Source organism: Pundamilia nyererei, unplaced genomic scaffold (assembly GCF_000239375.1).
Source record: "Pundamilia nyererei isolate P.nyererei 1_Seehausen unplaced genomic scaffold, PunNye1.0 scaffold00018, whole genome shotgun sequence".
NCBI classification, from domain to species: domain Eukaryota; kingdom Metazoa; phylum Chordata; class Actinopteri; order Cichliformes; family Cichlidae; genus Pundamilia; species Pundamilia nyererei.
The window spans coordinates 2541328-2562436 of NW_005187419.1; the positions used below are offsets into that span (position 1 = coordinate 2541328).

The 21109-nt window shown below is 41.1% G+C and overlaps 1 protein-coding gene across 4 annotated transcripts; it reads left to right on the forward strand.

The window, feature by feature from the left end:
• The first annotated feature begins 3573 nt into the window (after window positions 1-3573).
• On the forward strand, window positions 3574-19754 carry cdk12 (cyclin dependent kinase 12). Of its 4 annotated transcripts, XR_001290291.1 has the most exons (15): window positions 3574-5536; window positions 6363-7058; window positions 7556-7735; window positions 7829-7968; window positions 8083-8253; window positions 10658-10847; window positions 11582-11638; window positions 11889-11990; window positions 13012-13089; window positions 13172-13288; window positions 13377-13508; window positions 13701-13924; window positions 14101-14520; window positions 16132-16659; window positions 19660-19754. XR_001290291.1 is itself a non-coding variant. In XM_013909054.1 (14 exons), the coding sequence occupies exons 1-14, from the start codon at window positions 4368-4370 to the stop codon at window positions 16542-16544; spliced, it is 4089 nt and encodes a 1362-aa protein (XP_013764508.1). In that variant the 5' UTR covers window positions 3574-4367; the 3' UTR covers window positions 16545-17574. The 4 variants fall into 4 exon arrangements, 3 of the variants coding, with proteins under 3 accessions (XP_013764508.1, XP_013764510.1, XP_013764509.1); XM_013909054.1 differs by lacking the exon at window positions 19660-19754 and having other exon boundaries at window positions 16132-17574; XM_013909056.1 differs by lacking the exon at window positions 19660-19754 and having other exon boundaries at window positions 14101-14490; window positions 16132-17574.
• The last annotated feature ends 1355 nt before the right edge of the window (window positions 19755-21109 follow it).

Below are 21109 nucleotides of genomic sequence, written 5' to 3' on the forward strand. Positions count from 1 at the left end.
ATCAAAGTGGGGTGTCAACCATTTGCCCGCACACGTAGCATGAATACCTATCGAGGGTTTGGGGCCACATGTGATAATTAAAAAGTTAGATCAGACTTAAAGTTCATACAGACTTTGTGAGAAAACATAGGCTAAAAAATTATGTTTCTCTTATAGTATGAAACAAAAACATCTAAAGTGAAGTGCATGTCTGATATGAGCACTGCCACTTTCCACTGTATTAAGTATTAAAACCAGAATAGAACCTGTGAGTTCGGCATTTTATTAACTATCAGTAACGGTTAACACTCGTTTTTAGATTATTCTATCTCATCTGCTGTTATTAAACATTCTAACTTTGTTATTGCAATAGGGAAACGCCACTTCCTCGTTTCTCCTCGGGCACACCCCTCGTCAACAGCGGGTCCAATCAGCATCCAAGGACGACAGCTCGTAATACTGCGTCATCGTAGAGCGTAAAACTAACACGCCAGACAACACTGAGCATCAATATATTTATAGCAAAGCTAGTGATAGCTAATATGTTCTCTTAATTTCTAATACGCAAATAGTAGTGTTTGACTGGGGTCTGGTGCTCTGTAACTTTAAGAAAACAGCTATTTTTAATTGAACAATTATCTCCTGATGCCCCTAAGGATAAAGAACCCCCTTTTAAAGTGTGTGTAAATAATATACTTTTTTGGGGTTTTTTTTAATCCCAAGGTTTGAATTTGAAGAGGACCTTTGCATCTTTTGTTCTTTACTCACTGGCCACTTTATTAGATACATCTGTTCAACCGCTCTTTAATGCAGCTATTTAATCAACCACATGGCAACAACTCAATGCATTTAAGCTGCTAGAATTGTCAAGTAGACTTGTTGAAGTTCAAATTTATCATCAGAATGGAGAAGAAAAAGTTATTTAAGTGATTTTGTATGTAACTTGGTTGTTAGTGCCAGACAGTCTGGTGTGAGTATTTTAGAAACTGCTGATCTACAGGGATTTTCCCACACAACTGTTTCTAGGGTTTACAGGGAATGGTCCAAAATAAAGAGGAAATATCCAGTGAGCAGCAGTTCTCTGGGTGAAAAGGGCTTGTTGATGTCAGAGGTCAGAGGAGAGTGGCCAGACTGCTTCAAGCTGTGTGAAAGGCAACAGCCACTCAAATAACCACTCATCACAACCAATACATGAAGAGCAATCATGAATGCACAATACATCAAACCTTGGAAAATTATTACCTGGTCTGATAAATCTTGCAACATTTGGATCTTTGGATATTCTGATGGCTGCTTCCAGCAGGATAACATGCCATGTTGCAGAGCTCAAATAACTGGTTTCCTTAAATGACAGTGAGTTCACTGTACTCTAACAGCTTCTAGAATCAACAGATCTCAATCCAATAGAGCCTCTTCGGGATGTGATGTATAATGATGTACATCATGGGTGTGCAGATGACAAATTTGTAGCAACTGTGAGATGCTATGATGTCAATATGGATCAAAACGTTTTCAGGATCTTATTGCATCTGTGCCATGAATAGTTAAGGCAGTTCTGAAGGCAAGTGTCTCAGTACTGGCAAAGTGTACCTAATAAAATCACTTATGAGTGTGTATGCAAATGTGTTAAGCTACAAAATACACACTCAGAAAGAAGTGCACTGTAGAAGACAATTTTATCCCTAAAGGAATAATCCAAACAAATGTGCCCTCTAGTACTGTTCATTGGACCTCAACGTTTCAATACTGTTAATATGTAATTTGTGGGAGCAACCTGGTTTCCTATTTCAATTACAGGTAAGGCATTAAATACCCGACTAGCTTTATTCTGTCTAGGTCTTGTATATCAGTGACATAGAGATGCAGATGATAGTACTATTTTCGAACAGAAATAAGGTCGGGGGTTCAACCTCTTCCAGGCATTTTCTTGACTTTCTCTGGTCCAAAGAGAGATGCTTGTTATGTTAATGGAGTAGTTCTCAAACGGTGTGTTGTTACCAGGGAAAAATGTTGAAGGTTTTCTGAAGTGTGGCATTAAAAAAACAGTTTGACAACAGAGATGTCAGATACATGAAGCTCTGAATATTAAGGAAGACTAGAAAAGAAATAGTGAGTTCACATAAATGAATTCCAAGTATATGAATGAAAAGTAATATAAAATATGTTTATATACCCAATTTTACTAGTCTTTTAAAAGGTTTGTTTTTGTATTATCACATTATATTACAAAATTATCACCCAAAACTTGCTCTGTGAAGTACAAATCACAAGTGTATAAATAGGTACCTGCTGTCAAAAAAAAAACATGTTCGACTTTCATGAAAAGTTCAGGATGAACACATTGGGGTTAACTTTAAAGTTTAGCAAGATTTACATGCAAGATAATCGGTAGATTATCTGTAGTAGTAGTTAACGGACTTTAGTTGGATCTAAATGAAGCAGCTAGGGTGCCTTAACACTGGCTGCACCGCAAGCTTTGTGTGTGTGTCTGTAGCTTGAAAGAGTTTGTGTTTTTACCAGAAAGACAGAAAAGTTTTGACCCAGAAATTCCTTATTTGTGTGTTTTGTAAAGATCCAGGCCTCAATTTCAACCAGCAGACATGTCAGTGTGTTTTTGTAAATTAAGTGTGTGTGTGTAAATGCACTTAAATATAGCATTGTCCTTAAAAAATCTGAAATATCTCTGCTTAATTATTCATTTCATATCATATACTTTAAGTGAAACTGTGATTTGTGATAACTATTTTTTCAGTAAGATAAAGTACAACTCTCTATTTAAAACTATTCTGTGTACACATAAACCTGAAAATCCTAAACCACAGATACCCACAAGCAAACTGACATATGTCAGCCACAGGGCAAGAACAAATGCTGTTTTTCTTTCATGGCAGCTTTAGTTCATTCACTGCCTTCCAAGTGACCATTGTCTGATTGTTGTATTGTTTAAGACATGTAGATTTCTATTTATCTTACCAATACGCAAAATGCTGATCCATCTGCTGATGTGGAAAGTACTAGTACGGAGACAAGCCCAACATAAAGTCATGCTTTGGTTGATTTCTCCTAAACACTTTGCAAGATCTTCTTTTCGCTTCTTTTTCCTACTAGAGCATTAGTTAAACACAGATTTCTCTGGGGTAACATGATAAAAAACTACTACATTTTGAAAGACGCCCACCTAAGACTGGACCTCATGCTTATCTTGTGAAGCAGATCTTATTAAAAAGACCTTACCATGTAAGTTAATGAACCTTGGTAGTAGGTTAAATATGTTGAAGCTTTCAGGACCCAGAGGCAGTTGCCTGCTGCCTGTTGATAATAAGACTTTGCTCTATTAGCTTTGCCCCAGTGTCTTCCTTTTCTGTTCCAACAAGCTCGACATTTAACAACCCATCATGAGCCTGGCATCTAACATGTGTGTTGATTTAAATGTGTTATCTGAAACTTGAAAAGTTTGTAAAAACGTACTTTTGCTAATTAATACACATCTCTTCATTTTACGTCTCTGTCGTGTCGCCATGAGGACGGTGGGTGGGATCTTTGCGGTGATAGGAAGTTGCTCGGATACAGTCAAGATTGGCAGTGCTCCGTCTTCCGGTTCAATCGGCTGTGCGCAGAAGTTGCTAGTTACAGGAGCCATGATGGCGTTTGTAGTCTCCTTGAGCTAGGGCTGTGGATGATATTAAATCCACTAGCATCGCCCTAAATATAGGCCTGGTTGATTTCCAGAGCCATTGATAATAAACTGGAACATCTACTGCACACGAAAATATTATAATTTCTTATCAATATTGAATTTATAGGGGATAAAACTTACATTAAAGGGAACATGTAATCAGTACCAACCGGGTCAAGTTTTCATTTTGTTGGAGAAACGAGCGTCTTTTAATGAAGGCATTTGCTTGTTTCTGAATGCTAAGACCTTATTCTGTGGAATTAAAAACACCTTTACTTAACTTGGCACCGGACAAGGACAGCTTTCACAAAGGGACTTTTTTTTTCTTTTTTAGGAGTCAGCTCGCTAGCTGCCGAGCTTTAGCTAGCTGTGCTAGCTAAACTGAGACGGAGACGACACCACAATGATCAGATGTTTGGTTGGAGTCTTTTTCATTCGCTGACTAACTGAAAGTACAAACTTCGCAGCACTGGAAAACCAACTTGGCATTTATCTGCTTTGACGAAATATGCTGGTGATCTCAATGGAATGAATTGGCATTGAGGAGAAGTGGACGTAAGCGGCCTGGTGTGTTTATTTTTGTATTTTCCTGTCCTGATTTCGCTTAGTAAGACTTGTTTTGACATTTGGAGTTGCTACTGGTCTCCTGTGAATGAATTGCCTGGATCACCGAGGCCAAGTCGCAGAAGAGGCACCGACGCCGACGTGAGGGATGCCTGGGTCGGACCGACACCATGGGACCAAGAGGAAGCCGGAATCTAGCATCGGTGGTGTGCCACACCAGACCCAGGGCCCGACTCATACCTCTGCGGGAGACATGATGAGCAAGGACGGCAAGGTGCAGTTAAAAACTTCAATGTCCTCTTCTTCTTTAAAACGCAAACGGCATAAATCAACAAAACATAATCGGGAATCCTTGGCGGCACCTGACGATTTTACCCTCGGCGATACGGCGCCTCCTGGTGTCAACACGGTGAAGCCTCTAGTGGAGTACGACGATATTAGCTCCGACTCGGACACCTTCTCGGACCCACCGTCCTCCAGGCCTTTTGAGAGGGGGGGAAATCGACTGGAGCCCTCACCAGACTACGATAGGGATATTGGCGAAGAAGAAGGTAATAGAGAGAGCAGGGGGCACAGACACCCACGAAAAAAGTCCAAGGACACTAACAAAGTTAGAGACTCTGGAAATGGAGAACGTGGGTCCAAGAAAAAGAGCAGTAAAGATCGCGAGAAAGTGGCTTCTGGAAAGGGCAAGGAGAAGGAGGCCTCGTTAGGCTCCTCATCTAAACGCCAGGTGCCGTCAGAGGGGGATTCCAAACGTGGGGAGCTGATGCTCTCCTCTCAGGCACCGCCTGCAGCCAGTGTAGGTAGCACTACTTCTTCTACATCCTCATCTCGCAGCAAGGAGAGCAGCCGCTCAGGGAAGTCTCGCAAAGACAGGCAACAGCGGAGAGAAGGCCGAGGGGAGGCCAGCCGCAGCTCCTCCCAGAGGAGCCGGACAGATAGAAGCCATCGCAAGTCCTCCAAGAGCCACAAGTCAAGCCCGAAGGGGAAGTCTTCAAGTAGGGGTAGCCCACGGAGAAAGGGCACCAGCTCTGCATTGTCGCCGAGTCCCAGAAGAGGGGCCGGTAGTGAGAGTCCACTGGGCGGTGGGTATGGACATCAGGGGGATGACAGCTACTCAAGACGGAGGGCGGCCCAGCAAAGCCCGAGTACCTATGGTGATGTGTCTCGCCGTAGCAGGCAGAGATCAGACAGCCCCTACGGCAGCAGACACAGGTCCTCCAGCTTTGAGAGGGACAGCAGCCCTTACTCTAGGAGACGCTCCACGAGCCCCTATGGTAACCGCAGGTCCTCCAGTACGAGCCCCATGTCTCGGTGAGTATATGCTGTAGGTCACCCTTTAAATCTTTTTGGGATTATGTTCGAGACATTTACTTATCAAGCCACCTTTCGTAGAGGTTTTGCATATTTCCAGAACCTTCACCTTTTATGATCCTACTTTACATGCATTTTAAGTTTGAGATTAGACAAATATGTTGAACTTGGAGAGGGCTTTTCACTCCAGCAAATTGATCTCTGCATTGAAGTTGAAATTTACCATACATAACAGACAAAAGCTTGAGAGTGAGAAAAATACAGGATGGAGATAGGCAATACCTGTAGTTGAAAACAGGGTTTGCCTTAAGCTGTCATTTCAATTCAAAAACAGAAGCTTAGGGCACTACAACCTGGCTCTGTGACCATAAGTATTTGTGTTCATAATTACATTTGAGCTATAGAGTCCATACTTGCCACTGATTTCAGAAAAAGACAGGTGTCTTTAATGAAACCCGGTACTTAGTTTTAGGAGGGCCTCACATTCTTTTATAGAGAAGGTAACAGATTTTTATTTGATGTGTAATATCATTTTCAAAATTTCACCATTATGTAGCAATGAAATGTTTTTGAAACTAAATAATGTTCTTAATTAATTAGCCCAGTATATTGCTTTAGACAACAAGAATAGATCCAGTTGGCCATGAAAGCGTCAGTAGTTTTAGTTTTACTTGTCCCACATGGTTTTGATTTCATTATAATATGATCTAGAGATCTTATTTAGCCATGGATCAGCAGTCTGTCTCAGTTATATCATGCATTTCATTTGCCTCTAATTCTCTGTCTTAATCTATAAATGATCTAAAAAATGTGCTTTTTATTTTAGACGCTCGGGCCGCTCCAGGAGTCGCTCCCCTCTGCACTACTCTTCTTCTCACCGCTCCTCCTCTCGTTCCCGCGGTAAGAGGCACACCTCCTCTGCTGGAACAGGGAGCATTTCCCACAGTAACCGGCCAGCTAGCCGCTCCCCTCCTTCGTCACGTCTGCCCCTCAATTCCAGCTTAGGTGCAGAGTTGAGTCGCAGGAAGAAGGAACGCCTGGCTGCTGAGGCGGCTGCTCGTGCTAGTGGTGGCGCCTCTCCACTTCCGACAGCTCAAAAACCGTCAAGCTCCTCATCCTCACGGCCTGCTAAAGCTGAAGCTCTACAGCCAGAAAAAGGTGCAACAGCAGTAGCAGCATCAGAACCTCAGCCGCCACCAACCCAGCAGTTATCCCATGATGTTCCCAATGCTGATGAGCCGATGACTGCAACTCTAACATCCTCTTCAAACAACTCTCCTGCACCGCCGCCACCTCCTCCACAGCCCTCTTCTCCAGCGCCACCCAATCCAGCCACACAGGTTCCACCACCACCTCAGGCAGAAACAAACATTCAGCCTCCTACACCCTCAACCGTATCACAAACTAAATCGCCAGCAACAGTTCCTGCTCGCAGCCCTGTCCGCCAGACCCCACTCCACAAGACTTCGACTCTTCCTCCCCTGCCTCTACCACCTGCACTGCTGGGAAATGCTCAGGACAGGTGAGGAATCCCTCAACAGGCACACTGATCTAGTGCCTGTTTTGTTATGTCAAGCTTAGTGCCTATTAATCTGTTGTATGAGTTTACAGCTGTTATTCTTGGACTTATACTGTCATTTGTCAGTGATTTGTATGTACATCGGGATGTCTTGAACACACCATTCAAGACATCCCATTTTGTTTTTCATGAGTCATTTTAACAAAAATTAAGTAATTTCAAAACATAACTTGATATGTAAACATTTTATGAATAAATGCTATGTTTGCACTTTGGTGTTTTAAATATGTCAGTTACCATCCTACAAAAAACAAAAATGGCGCACTGTTAGATGAAAGTGAATTTAAAATTTCCTCTTTTAAATCGTGGTATGTACACTTTATTGTAACTAGTTTTAATCTGAATGTGTGTGTTAGTTGTTACATCGACATGAAAACGGTGCATAAAATGTGTTCCTGGTTTTGTCTTAAACTTTTTTTTTTAAAATCTTGCTCTATTAGCCCAAAGAAATCCACTCCTCCCCAGAGGCCATCAAGAAAGGACAAAGAAGGTCGCAACCGCCCTTCTATTATTGATCTGCCTTTACCGCCCACCTTGCTTGGAGGGGACTCTTCACCCCCACAGTTACCTGTCCGCCAGCCTCCTCTCTTACCCCAGACAGCCCTTAAGAAGAGACCAAAGTCAGCATTCACTTTTATACTCACCCACTTAAAGTTTTCCTTTCATTAATCACACATGATGTCTTAGCTGCTTTTCTTGTTTGTGCTTTCCAGGATTTGTTGCCCGCGATATGGTGAGCGCAAACATACCCAAAGTGACTGGGGCAAACGGTGTGTAGATAAATTTGATATAATTGGCATCATAGGGGAAGGCACCTATGGCCAAGTGTACAAGGCCAAGGACAAAGACACTGGTAAGTGAAATCCATTTACTACTATGTTTTCCTTAAAAAAATAAAACCCAAATAAGATAAAAAAATAAAAATAAAAAGAGTGGCTCTCTAAAATGTGTTCTCCAAATATGCTAGGTGAACTGGTGGCTTTGAAGAAAGTACGTTTGGACAATGAAAAAGAGGGCTTCCCCATCACAGCCATCAGAGAGATTAAGATCTTGCGGCAGCTCAAACACCGTAGTGTTGTCAACATGAAGGAAATTGTCACTGACAAGCAAGATGCACTTGACTTTAAAAAGGATAAAGGTAAGGGGGGCAAAAAAAAAACTTGCTGTTTTCTTTCATGTGGGGTATAAGTAGGTAAGAAGTGATGATAAGTTAGGGCTGCTCGATTATGGCAAAAATGATAATCATGATTATTTTCACTGTAATTGAGATCTCGATTATTTGACGATATTTATTTAACAATAACAATGTATTGAACAATGACTTTAAAGATAGTCATAAAATATTATAAAATAGTGTGCAAATACTGATAACAGTGCAGATGTTTGCAATATAAAAAATAAATGAAAAATGTAAACATCTATGTTTAGTGAACTTTGCAGTGTTGCTTTGTGGTGCAGCTATGACACCGTAGCAAAGTTTACACACTATGTCTACTTGATCCACGTCTGACTCCGCGAACCAATAATGCTTCCACACCACTGAAGTTTTGTTTAACCTCTCTTTTCAACCAACGGCAGTCACTCTCCTCTCCAAATAACTTCTGCTTAGCTTTCCGAGCTTCCCTCGGGTCCTCTTAATCAGCGGTCCCCAACCCCTGGGCCTCGGACCGGTACCGGGCCGCGAGAGTTGAGGCTCAGGTGTAAAATGTATAGTTTTCAGGGTTTTTATCGGTTTTCAGCGTTATTTTGTTATCGTTTTTATCGTTTACTCGGTTTTCCTGGGTCTTTTCACTTGTGTTATGAATAAATCTTCTTTTTTTTCGGTACCGGTACTAGTTTTATTTTGTTGTATTTATCCGCAACACCTTAAAGGCCGGTCAGTGAAAATATTGTCGGGCACAAACCGGTCCGTGGCGCAAAAGTAGTTGGGGACCGCTGCTCTTAATTGTTGTGACACGTGTTCGAAACGCAGAGAGGTGCGCTAGATTTGCCACATGAAGCAGCGCGAGAGTAAAGCACGAAGGAGGGGCTAATAATCGGCTCAGTCATTTTTAATGATCGTTGAAAGCCCAGATCGTAATCGTGATTAAAATTCGATTAATTGAGCAGCCCTATGATAAGTTAGGGGGGGAGTGTTTGTTTTAAATGCAAGGGGAAAACTTTGCAGGTGGGAGAAGGCATCCCCTTAAAAAGAAATTCTCCAATGGAACTTGTTTTTAGTTTAATTAATTAAATGATGTCACAGAGATGGCAGTAATCACTTGTATTGTATAGCTAAACGTATTTATTAATGAGTTTAGCGATACATTTTTGCTTATCTAGAATTACACTGCGTTTTTATCATTCATCTGGTCGAGGTAGGTATATGCACGATTTTCACTGCTTGAATTGAGTATGTCATTCAATGTATGAGATAACCTACAGACTGCTTAAGTTTGCTGTAGTCATCCTTGCAAATGGTAGTGCGAGAAAAGTGGTTTTATGATTACTGGTGCACGATGCCTTTAGTTTTAGTAAACTGGTTGTAAACTAGTTGAGCGCAGTTTAACCAAGAGTATAAATAGTTATAGGGCTGTGCTGGTGTCACATCTTTCTTGAACATTGAACAACTGAACCCCTAGAAGCCATTTAAATGGTGTGTAGATTCCACCTAATTGGTAGACTACAGGCATATGCCAGGAAAGTAATGGTGGGCACACTATATGAAACCGGATGTGCAGCACTTCTGTTTGTCACTGAAATATGTTTTAGCAGCTGTGACAGCACTGACGGAGTCAGACCTGAAACTGCAACATGTCTGAAAACATGCATACACATACCTTGACCAGCAGATAATGACACACAAAATGAGAGCAGAAAATTATAAGAAAAGGTGACACTCATAGAATACACTGTCTTTTTTTTTTTATACAAAAGCAGATTATTTAGTGTTGTTTCTATGACAAGTTATATATTTATGGTTGCGTTTGGGTTCTCTCTTGGTTCTCTACCTTCACTTAGTGGGGCTAGGTTAATTGGTGTGAATGTGAATGTGAGTGTGAATTATTGTCTGTCTCTGGCTGTGTTGGCCCTGCGACCGGCTGGGGACCTATCCAGGGTGTACACAGCCTCTCTGCAACACTGAATTGTATAAGTGGAAGAGAAACTGCTACTATTGTGGAAATAAAGTGTTCGTGACATTTGAAATTGTTAGCATAAAACATAACTTAAAGCAAAAGAAATAAAAACTGAAAAACTAGAACTGATATAATGACCACATCTGGTTGCGTTCTCTGTAGTCACTGTTAACTTGAACAGTTCTTTAATGTTTCAATCCAGAGAGAAGTGTGCTGCTAGAGTTTTCTGGGCTGTGTGAATGTTAAATAGCTGGCAATGCAGTTGCGCACATTTCAGTTCAGTAACTTCACTTTTAAAGAAGCATGGTTAAATTTACCTGAATACCTATTAACCATTTAACACATGTCCACTTATGTGAACCCACAGACATATGTGTGTGCATGTATTTTTGTTTAAGACATCTGAATACATCTTTGTATTTTTAGGAGCTTTTTACCTGGTGTTTGAGTACATGGACCATGATCTGATGGGCCTGCTGGAGTCAGGCCTGGTCCAGTTCTCCCATGAGCACATCCGCAGCTTCATGCGTCAGCTGATGGAGGGCCTGGACTACTGCCACAAAAACAACTTCCTGCACAGAGACATCAAATGCTCCAACATACTGCTAAATAACAAGTGAGTAAAGTATTGTTTCCTGTGTGCAGACAATTGCAGTAAAATGCAGCAGCAGCTAGGCTGTTCCTAGTCACAGGTTTTTCAGTACTAACAGTGACATGTGAATTTTAAGTTTTATCTACTTTTTTTTTCTTATTCACCCATGTAAACAAACACTAAGAAATGTAATCTTCACACCTTTAAATGTATCCGCATTCCTTAAATACTATCAAACGATTGCTATAATTTGTCAGGCAGAAAGGGTTCAAAAGTGTGTCTGCAGGAAAGCTAATTACAAAGTAACTAAAGTAATCGGAAGCATCAAATAAACTTAGTGGAGTACAGCAACTTCCCACAGATGGTTGCTTAGTACAGTTGAACATCCAATGTACAACCAAGGTGCATGAAAAAACTGAGCTTAAATGAGCTATCAAGAATTAAGAAAATGTGTTTTTTTCTGGGAAGTGGATGATTTAAAAACCACAGTGCATGAAGTTATTGCCCTGCTACTGAACAGCTGACTTCAAATAGACATTAGAAGTGGATCATTTGCACCTGAGCGCTGCCAAATTTGACCAATAATATTTGTTGTTTCTTTAAGAGCAGTGTGTATTTTACAGTATCAGTTGACTTTTACAGTGAAGACACTTTGAGTTGTGTTTTAGGATTAGATGCACTAAGATTCAGTAGTTGGCAATGCTTTTTTTGTTATTGTTTTTTTTTTTTTTTTATGTTATCTGTGCTTGTTTGTGCAGAGGTCAGATCAAACTGGCTGACTTTGGTTTGGCTCGTCTTTACAACTCAGAGGAAAGGTAAGAGGCGACGGTTGTATATACCCGATCTGCTTAATTCCATTTAGTGATTATAGACATTATAGTGTTTAAGTTGCTGAATGAAAGCAGTTTATTTTATTATTTCTTTTTAATTTACAATGTCTGTCCACAAGATGGGGCTGTGTCTCAGAAATAATACAGTTACTTGGAGCTAAAATGATTCTGATTTGTCACTGGGGGACATGTATGACTGCTGACTCCCATCTCATCTCTCTTTTCTTGCTCCTAGCCGGCCATACACTAATAAAGTAATCACACTATGGTATCGTCCCCCTGAGCTTCTGCTGGGAGAGGAGAGATATTCTCCAGCCATTGATGTTTGGAGTTGTGGGTGAGTACAAAACGGTTATCTTAGTACTTCTGTCTGTCAAATCACGTGGTCTTCAAGTGTATGATTTATTGTCAGATGAATAATTGGGGAACAACAGATTATACTGTTGTTTTTATGAAGATTAAGACATTTTTGGGGGGGGGAAGAAGAGTCTCAGCCTTTACTTCAGGTTAGTCACATAACACCGCTGAGTTGCCTAGGGTGCATAATTGCAGGTTAAAGCTTCCCACCCATCAGGGTTCACTGTACCAAAATAGTCCTATTTTCCCATTCACCTCGGCTCAACCCACAAACTACTCTAAAGTGGCATATTTGTGCTAGACTTGTGTTTTCCTTGCTTTGTCCTTCATCACAAGTCATTTTCACTTAATTTCTTCAAAAATGGTTTATGCAGATCACTTGGACAGCTGCTGTAGTCTTTTTTTTTTTTTTAATTGTTATTATATTACAGCAGTGTCTAATCTCACACATTTTACCTGTCTGTTGTCTGGTAGTTAACTTTTTTCGTAATGGTTGTTGGTAGATGTATTTAAGTATTTATTTCTGCAGTGTAAGCAGATGTGTTGGGAAAATTTTGATAAAATCTTTACAATGTACTATTTACGTTTGGTGACTAATGCGCAAATTTCTCTTTAGATATGTGGCATATTCCTAAATCTTCAATTGTTTTATAGTATTTTATGGAAATAATTTGTCTTATTTTGCAGCAAGCCCAAAGGTATTACCATATTAAATTCGAATTATCACACTTGGTTATAAACATTCACAAAACTTTCACCTTTGTCATACAACTCTTAAACAACCTTATCTACAGTCTGAGAGAGTCTTTCCTTGTGAATACTTTAGGAGCTTTACCTTGTTGGAATAAAAGGGCCTACATTCATAACATTTCACAGGCCTATTTGACCAAGATTTTGCCAGACCATTACTCTTTAAGTAGTTTTTAAAAGCTGTTTTAAACATTACATTATATACATACATTATATACATGCAATACCTTTTCTTACTTGTCGTGGCTCAGGTGTATTCTTGGAGAGCTCTTTACCAAGAAGCCCATCTTCCAGGCTAACCAGGAACTTCTGCAACTAGAGCTGATCAGGTAGACTGCCTGCCACAAATAAATTTCAAGTAATAATTTCTGATTGAATTATCAAGCTTATTAACCCTTTCCTTTGTCTCAGCCGACTGTGTGGGAGTCCCTGTCCGGCCGTTTGGCCTGATGTCATTAAACTTCCATTGTTCAACACAATGAAACCCAAGAAGCAGTACAGACGGCGACTACGGGAGGAGTTTGCACAGTATGTAATCAACCTTACACTTACCTAAGGCAGCTGTGATCAACTCTGTCTGGTTCTAGAGGAGTAATATTTTTTCTCCTCAACATAGTTTACCTACTCCTGCCCTGGACTTACTGGACCGAATGCTGACCCTTGACCCTGCACGCCGTTGCACATCGGAGCAAGCGCTCTTCAGTGACTTCCTGCATGATGTTGAGCCCAACAGGATGCCACCACCAGAGTTAGTAGCTGGTTCTAGTGATGGTTGACACAATGACAGTGTTGGATTGAGCACGTGAAAAATAACACTAGGACATTATCTGTATCAGAATACAATTATTGCCTATTTAGGGCGTTTTCTTTCTTTCTTTAGTTTTATTTGGCTAATAAAATGTATATTTTAAATTTGTACAATTTCTTTTTTCTTTTTTAGCCTTCCTCATCATCAAGACTGTCACGAGTTGTGGAGCAAGAAGAGAAGACGTGCACGTCAGAGCGGGGTCGTCGAGGATGTGCCTGTGCCCAAAGTGCCCCGTAAAGATGTGACAGGGACCTCCAGCGGAGACAACCCTCGTCCCCCAAACAGCCCCACTGGAGCTCCACCACCTCCTCCAGGGAAACCACCCTCCACAACCAACATAGAGAGTGAGTTGTCAGGTAACAGATACTAAGTATTTAACCAGGAACACATTTTTTGTTTTTTCAAAAAAGTTTCCGTATTGTGAAAAAAAAAAATTGTATAAGAATTTATTTATTTAATTTTAAATGTATTTGATTGTTGTGTCTTTATTAGACTGACACTGAATTCTAGTTGCATGCATGTGTGTGTTTAGGCCTGGCATCGGCTGCAGAGCAGTTGAATCAGACAGAGCTGGCAGTGCTGCTAAACCTTCTCCAGGGACAGGCAGACGGCTTGCCCCAGGTTGCTCAGCTCCTCAACCTCCCCAATCCAGAGACTCTCAGCCAGTTGTTGTCTGCTGTTAGTGAGTCCTCTGACCACCAGGGGGCACCAGAGGACCAGACCCAGGCAGCTTCCAGGTCTCAGCCCCCAGAGCCGCCTCCTGAACCCCAAGAGATCTCACCGACATCTGGAGATCCGCCACTCAGCCAGGAAGACCAGGCCAAGCTACTGGCTCTCCTTTTGGGCCAAATTATAAAGCCACAAACCGAGGAGCAAGGCGATGAAAGTAATGGCGTTCAGTCAGAGGAGGCACTAACGCGCGGTTCGTCCGCTTCTACTACTGATTGCAAGGGCAAGTCTGGGTTTAGCCTATAGAGTGTGAAACAGAAAAGGTACCAGGGTCAGTTGGAAATCATAAGAGTGGAAAGAGCCAGGCAAGGAACAAACAGAAGCTGACTATATACTGTATCAAATTACTTTGATTTTAGGATACTTAATAAAATTTGCAAATAGGGCTATTAGACCGATATTACACCCACCCCTTCTTTTATTCATGACATACGAGTGACACACATTCAACATCTTCCCCTATAAACACCTGTACTATTAAAAAAAGTGCAAAAGAAAACCCTGGCAAATTGTCTTTTCAGCGTTTGCTGTCCTGTGACCCTGATAACCAGGTAAAGGTTTGTTGCACACGGATATCACTGGTTCATCACTGGTGTACTCAATAAACCAGAAGAAAGTACAGTGTTATTCATTTGAGTAAAAAGGCTCACACTGTGATGTTCCTTCAATTTTCCCTCTTTCTTGTTTCTTTATCACAGTCTTTGTTTCTCTCTGTCCCATTTCCACATGTGTTTTTTCTTCCTCACTTCATTTTCATTATAAAGCAGGTGTCATGGATTCTTCACAGAGAGCGATGTTGCTTTAAACAGTCTGTAATGTCAGCCTTTTTATGAAGAAAGTCTAATAAATTATCAAGTGAAAATAAATGTTTTGAATCTTTAGATGTCACCTGCATGTGTTTCTTTTAACCTTGGTTTTTGTCACTTTTTTTTTTGGTAACTGTTCACTCTGGGTCACGTTTTTCTTAAAATGTGATTAGGAATTGGAATAACACTGATTATGCTGCTGACACTGAATGGTGAACCTTTAAAAGCATTTGAAAACCTTACATCACTGGTCCACCTTGCACTGCAGTAGATTCGAAAGAATAGACAGTGCTGCTTTAGTAGTCTTACCCGCCCTTTGAAAGTACTTGAAATTCTCCTGCTTAATTCACCTTTTCTGTTCATCCAACTGCACATGCCCCTTGTATTGTTTTCCCACTTAGTTCCCACATTTTTTTTTCTGTGATTTTGGGGGGGGGGGTGTTTGGAAGTGTGGGCCTGCATCTGTTGTGCAAGTGTTAATCTGTTATAGTGCATTCAAAGACATTAACGTTTCTCTGTTTAATAAACATCTAAATGGTAATGACTAGTTATTTAAAAGTAGAAAAAAACCCACTTATTTTTACCTACCTATAACCATTCACTTGAATTGGTAAATGGTCATGTGTTTCATGTGCCAGATGTAAAAAAACATTTTTTTGTCTAATTGTTTTTAGTGATATTGTATAGCATCTACACTAGGTTCACAAAGTTATTTGATTCCAAAAACACAGACTGTTGTAAGATTGCTCCTACCACTGCAGCATGGTTCCCTATTTGTAGTTAGTTAGTGTGCTGATTCGCTTAAAGTGCTCTGCCCTCCCTCTTGTGGTAAAGGTAGGAATGTCAACGTTGTGTAACTCCATGATAGGCTTATTTGAAATGCAGTACTACTGTCTTTAAATGCAGGTTGGGAGTATAAGAGGAAAAAGAAAGCTTATTAGTGGGTGTGTAGCTAGTATGTAGGTCTTAATTATGCCTTATAAGTTTACGTCTAATGTGCTGTGTTCTGTTCTGTTTGGACCCTTCAGATGATGCAGTGACAAAAAGAAAAAAGCTTGGGGCCAACCAGGGGCCTTCAACTGTTGAGCAACGTCCACCCTCTCCACCAGGTCCACCTCCATCAACTGTTGGAAACTCCCAGCAGGCTGCGCCAGAAACGCAACCCAGCCAGGACATCAGCCCTGCTGTAGCAGCTGCCTTGCTCCAGCTCATCTCTCAGCAGGATTCGGAATGTGGTGCCTCACAGCGCAGCAACGATCCTTCTCCTACTGTGGATGCTCTTGCCCACAGACAGTGCCCTCCACCATGGGTTGCAAGTTCTCCACCTAAACCTTCAGCTGCAGCTGAAGCCCCAGCAGGACTAGCGACTGCTGCTCCTACCACTGCAGCACAGTTTCCCAAAGACCAGGACCTCCGCTTTTCCCATGGAGCTGCCCGCTGATCCTCAGTTCCCCGTCGAGATCAACCTGGGTACCGTGGGACTGGTCCAGCAATCCTGGCCTATAAGGAAATACAGAGGGACACCTACAGAGTATGACTCACTGGACCCTGTGCAGGTAGTGAAAGTTGGATCAAAGATTTTGATAATGAATGCCTGAATGAAAGAGATCTGGAGTATTTTTAGAAGTGGTCATGAATATCTCTGCCTGCAGAATGAGCTGTCATGTGGTGTTATGGTGGGAGTATCTCAGCAGGTTAGTCTGACTTTCAGTGGTTATGCATACTCTCCATCTGCAAACCCGTTCTCTCTCCTCTACACTGAAGGGTCTGGTGTCGAATGAAGTGTAGCTTCCAAATTGAGTGTTACACTGCTGACAAGCAACTTTGAAAACAACTATAATATCTTTTTTTGCCCAAGAACAAATGATTGTCATGTGCACAGCAGTGCCCCCTTCTAACAGGATTACCAGTGTTTTGGAGAATGAAGTAATTATCCTCCACCCTGACAGTCTGATAGACTTTTTGAAGTTAGTTGTTACATAAGGGTACATTTGAGGAAATGACCTCAGAAGATGTGACTTTTTCTGTTCATATTCGAGCTCCCCTGTTCTCAGTTTTGTGCCTCCACTCTGACCCCGGCGACCCTTGAATGATCTTGGCCTAGTGTGAAAATGTGGGCTAAGTTTCGGCTTTGAATGGCACCGGTGTACAGGTTACTTGGATGACGCACTCTGTCATCACCTAAAACTAACTCTGTTCACTTTAAGGTATCGCTTCTTTACATACAGCAGATCTTTGTGTCGTAACAAGCCTGTAGTGCTCATGTTCCTGTCTCAAACATGGAATAAACTGCATTTTGATGAACTGCTCCATAATGCACATACTCTTCTGCTAAATGAATGCAAAGCTAGAAACATACAGAAACACATTTTTCCCGATTCTCCTAGTAGGCTTTGAAAGCCTCCTTGCATACGTCTGCTCCTCACCTACCTGCCAACAAAAGCTTTTTTTGTTTTTCCTCTCATTTTTTTGTGTAGTTATTTTTTTACATAAAGAAAATGATAACATGCCTAAAAAATGGTCTATTGTTTTGTTTCCATTTTTTGCTTTGGAAAAAGAAAGGAAAGAAAAATGGTTTCATGTGTCTGTAAAAAGAAACATTTTGTAATGTGTTTTTTTTTTTTTTTTCCTTGGTTCAGTTTATTAAAGGAAGTTATGCGACCGGATGAACTGTCTGTTCTGCCGTTTCTGGATGTTTCTGTGTAAAGCGGCCACTAGATGGTAGGCACCAACGCAAACTACCACTCAGTTTACAGGAAGTCCACACAGTCAGGTTTCTCGGAAGACTGAAACTCAAGAACTGCAATGTGAAGCAAGTTGCGTACCGGGCTATAATTAATTATTAATCTGATCTTGTGGTAGGTAAATTCAAACCACTGTTTTGATTTAAAAAAATGTAACTAAGGAATGATATTTATCTCACAAACCACAACTTAAAGATACAAACAAATAATTTAATAAGTAAGTAAGAAAATATGCGTAATTCCATGTAAAGGATTTACCAAACTGAGATTTTGGAGCATGTGCATTCCAGTGTGTTAGACAGGTTCACGAAAATGGCCCAAATATTTCACCCTTATTTGTAATGTGATATCTTCCTATGTTCTTTTGTCCTTTTTCCCTTTTAGCAAACATGCCATAATCTGTTCACTATCATTGCTGAAGGGAATCAGTGTTTAGGTTTGGTCATAGCTCTGGTTTAGCATAGCTTGAGAATATTTTATATAAATATTTTTATAGTTTCATCATAATGAGCAAAAAAACAACCAACCAACCAAAAAAAGCGAGTAGCTATAATGCACACAAAACGTATTCGTAGTTCTCCCTATGCTGAAAGCGTATTTATGTATATTGATTCCTTCACTACTAGGGTTGATCTCTTTATGGAGATCCCGACAGGCTCATAAAATGTAGATTGGCAACAAGAGAAGTATGCAAGGTTCATGCAGACTGCCTGTGTGTTTGTGCACGTGTGAGTTTTTGCGCGTGCTGGATTGACTTCGTGCATACCCCAGACCAGTTCGTCACTTGGCAGGCTTACAGAGCCGCTTACCCCTCTGGCCCACCAAGCAGCTGAGCCCTCTGGGTGAGAGATCCTTTCAGAGTGGAGGCAGTGGGAGGCTCACCTGCCCTCTAGCACAGGCCCAGTGTGAGTGAGATGAGACGGTGTTGTGTGTGCGTGCATGTTTCTGTCTGATGCCTTTGCCCACCGGGACTCCAAATAATAGTGAATGTGCCCGCAGGGAGTTTCCACAGGAGAAGTAGTGGGCAATGCCAGTGCCAAGTCACAGAGACTAGACGAATAAATCAGGACTGAGGAGTGATGAGAGGGAGGTGCATGAGGCTGTGCCATCAATCAGAAAGGCACCTTATGGGGAATGCCCATAAATGTGCCATGCTGCCAGTCTGAAGCACGTACTCGCGATGGCAGAGACAGGCGACGGTGGTGCTCAAAATGGAGCCTCCATTTTGGATGCCGGCACTTCACTGTCAGCTGCAGGGATTTTGGTGGACTTCCAGACAAGCAGTGAACTGACTGACAGTATATTTCAGTCAGTTCACGCCAAATTATATTCATGAAATGTGATTTTTCTTTTCTTTTTTTCTGTCACTGCTGGGCTTAATTTTCTCAGCCTTGTCTGAGCTGATTGATATATTATTTGGAATCTAGTTTATTTTAAACATAATCTGATCAATTAGACACTCTGTCTCCACTGTGTCAAAATTGAAACCCTTAGACAATTAGCAGCCATCACATTGAACATCTGTTTAAAGCTAAAATAACAAGAGTACTAGTAAGAATGTCGATCATTCTGAGTAAATGCAGATCAGCTGTTAGAAGTATGGAAAAAAGCAAAATGACAGTTCTTAGAGTTTATTTCCTTTTGTTGAGACTCTGAGTGAAGTGACCTGTTTTAGTTTTCAAGCTGAAACTTTCTCAGTCAAAATATTCATTCGCATTTTTCTGGCTCCTGCAGGGAACATTGTAGCAATCTAAAAAATCTTAAACGCCTGGCACCTCAATGTGTCTCAACTTGTACATTTTAATTTGGCAGCAAAATCAGGATGCAAGAAAAAGAAGAAAGTGAAGTGAGACGACAGAAGATGAGATTCACGGGCAGGCAAAGAGGGCAACTGCTGAGCAGGAGCAAAGTAAGCCATTTAAAGCTGCATTTTAATGTTTCACTTTAAGCAAACGATTAGGTCAGTCAAACTGTGAGGGATATTTCACACATTAAGATATTTTCATGTGGGCCTTTCAGAAACACAACAAAACTAACGATTCTGGACCAATTTGTAAATCAGTCATTATATCTTATATGCTGTGATATATTTCTCGATTTTATCTGGATTTATAATTATCATGTAAAGTATCCGATTACCCATCTATTCTTCTTGCGTGCACACAGCAATGAGAACGTGCATTAATGCGGGCCTGCGTGGCATCTCGTTTGTGGAGTGTAAATCTGGGTTGCTGTCGTATCTCTGAGCCGTGCTACAGTTTGATGTCGAGTCTGCTGACTGAGGCTGTTTGATCAGTGACTATGTGTAAACTCAGTGAAAGGAGGCACAGACTCCCTCAGTTGCTCATCTAAAGCACACACTACACAAAGTGTGATTAAGAAAAAATAGTTAATATAAGACAGAAATTGCATATAAGTAGTAGTGTTTTCTTGACTGGAAATGTAAACCTAACTCCCCACCAACATATTGTCGCCGAATGGGGGAAAAAACAAAACAAAACACATTGAATTATGAAAGCATTTCGGGTCGTGAGCAAATTGTGCTGTCTTCATCATATCCTTCTTTGTCTTCTATCAAGCAGAATTTAATGTCAGCCATTTCGTTTATGGCTACATCTTTATTTATGTGATATTTCAAAAATTGATTGACTTTATCCCAGCAGTGATATATGCTTTACTGCTGCAACAGCATGCTTTATTGATGCCATAACACCATCTCCATTTCTTCTCAGTTTATAGTTTTGTGAGAAAAGTGCTCTCTCTCTCGCTCTCGCTCTCTCTCACTCACACACACACACACACACATTATTTTTTGATTGTTGAACAGCAGCGAGGCCAACCAAAGAGGGCTTTTTTAGGAGGGCTTTTTGGATCAGCCAGATGATACAGATGTGTGATGCTTTTATATTAAGTCACTGCTGCCAGGTCATAAAATGAAAATAATCTGGAAAAATTGGGCCAAATTCTAAATGATTTGCTCTAACAATAATCAATACCCTCACAGGCGGATGATGCTGACTTTTAAAAATCTTTCCCTGACCTTATCGCAGTGAACTCCCCGTTAGCCAAAGACACTTCACCCTCTCTGCGTGACGCTGCACTTTTGCAAAAGTATTTTTCCAAGGTCTCACCATCTCATTACCAATTCTATTCAAAGCGCTTCATGAGCTAGGCAACATTATTGTCTCTCTCCATGAGTCTGTGTTGATGCTGCCTCTTTAAGGGCAGAGGGGCTGCTGGGAAAGCTGTCGGTGAGGATGGT

Bases quoted from the DNA above. Each gene is read 5' to 3' on its own strand.
- cdk12 (XM_013909054.1), top strand. From the start codon at position 4,368: ATGCCTGGGTCGGACCGACACCATGGGACCAAGAGGAAGCCGGAATCT. The intron at 5,537-6,362 runs GTGAGTATATGC...TTTTTATTTTAG, and splicing joins AGTACGAGCCCCATGTCTCG to ACGCTCGGGCCGCTCCAGGA. The intron at 10,848-11,581 runs GTGAGTAAAGTA...TTGTTTGTGCAG, and splicing joins AACATACTGCTAAATAACAA to AGGTCAGATCAAACTGGCTG.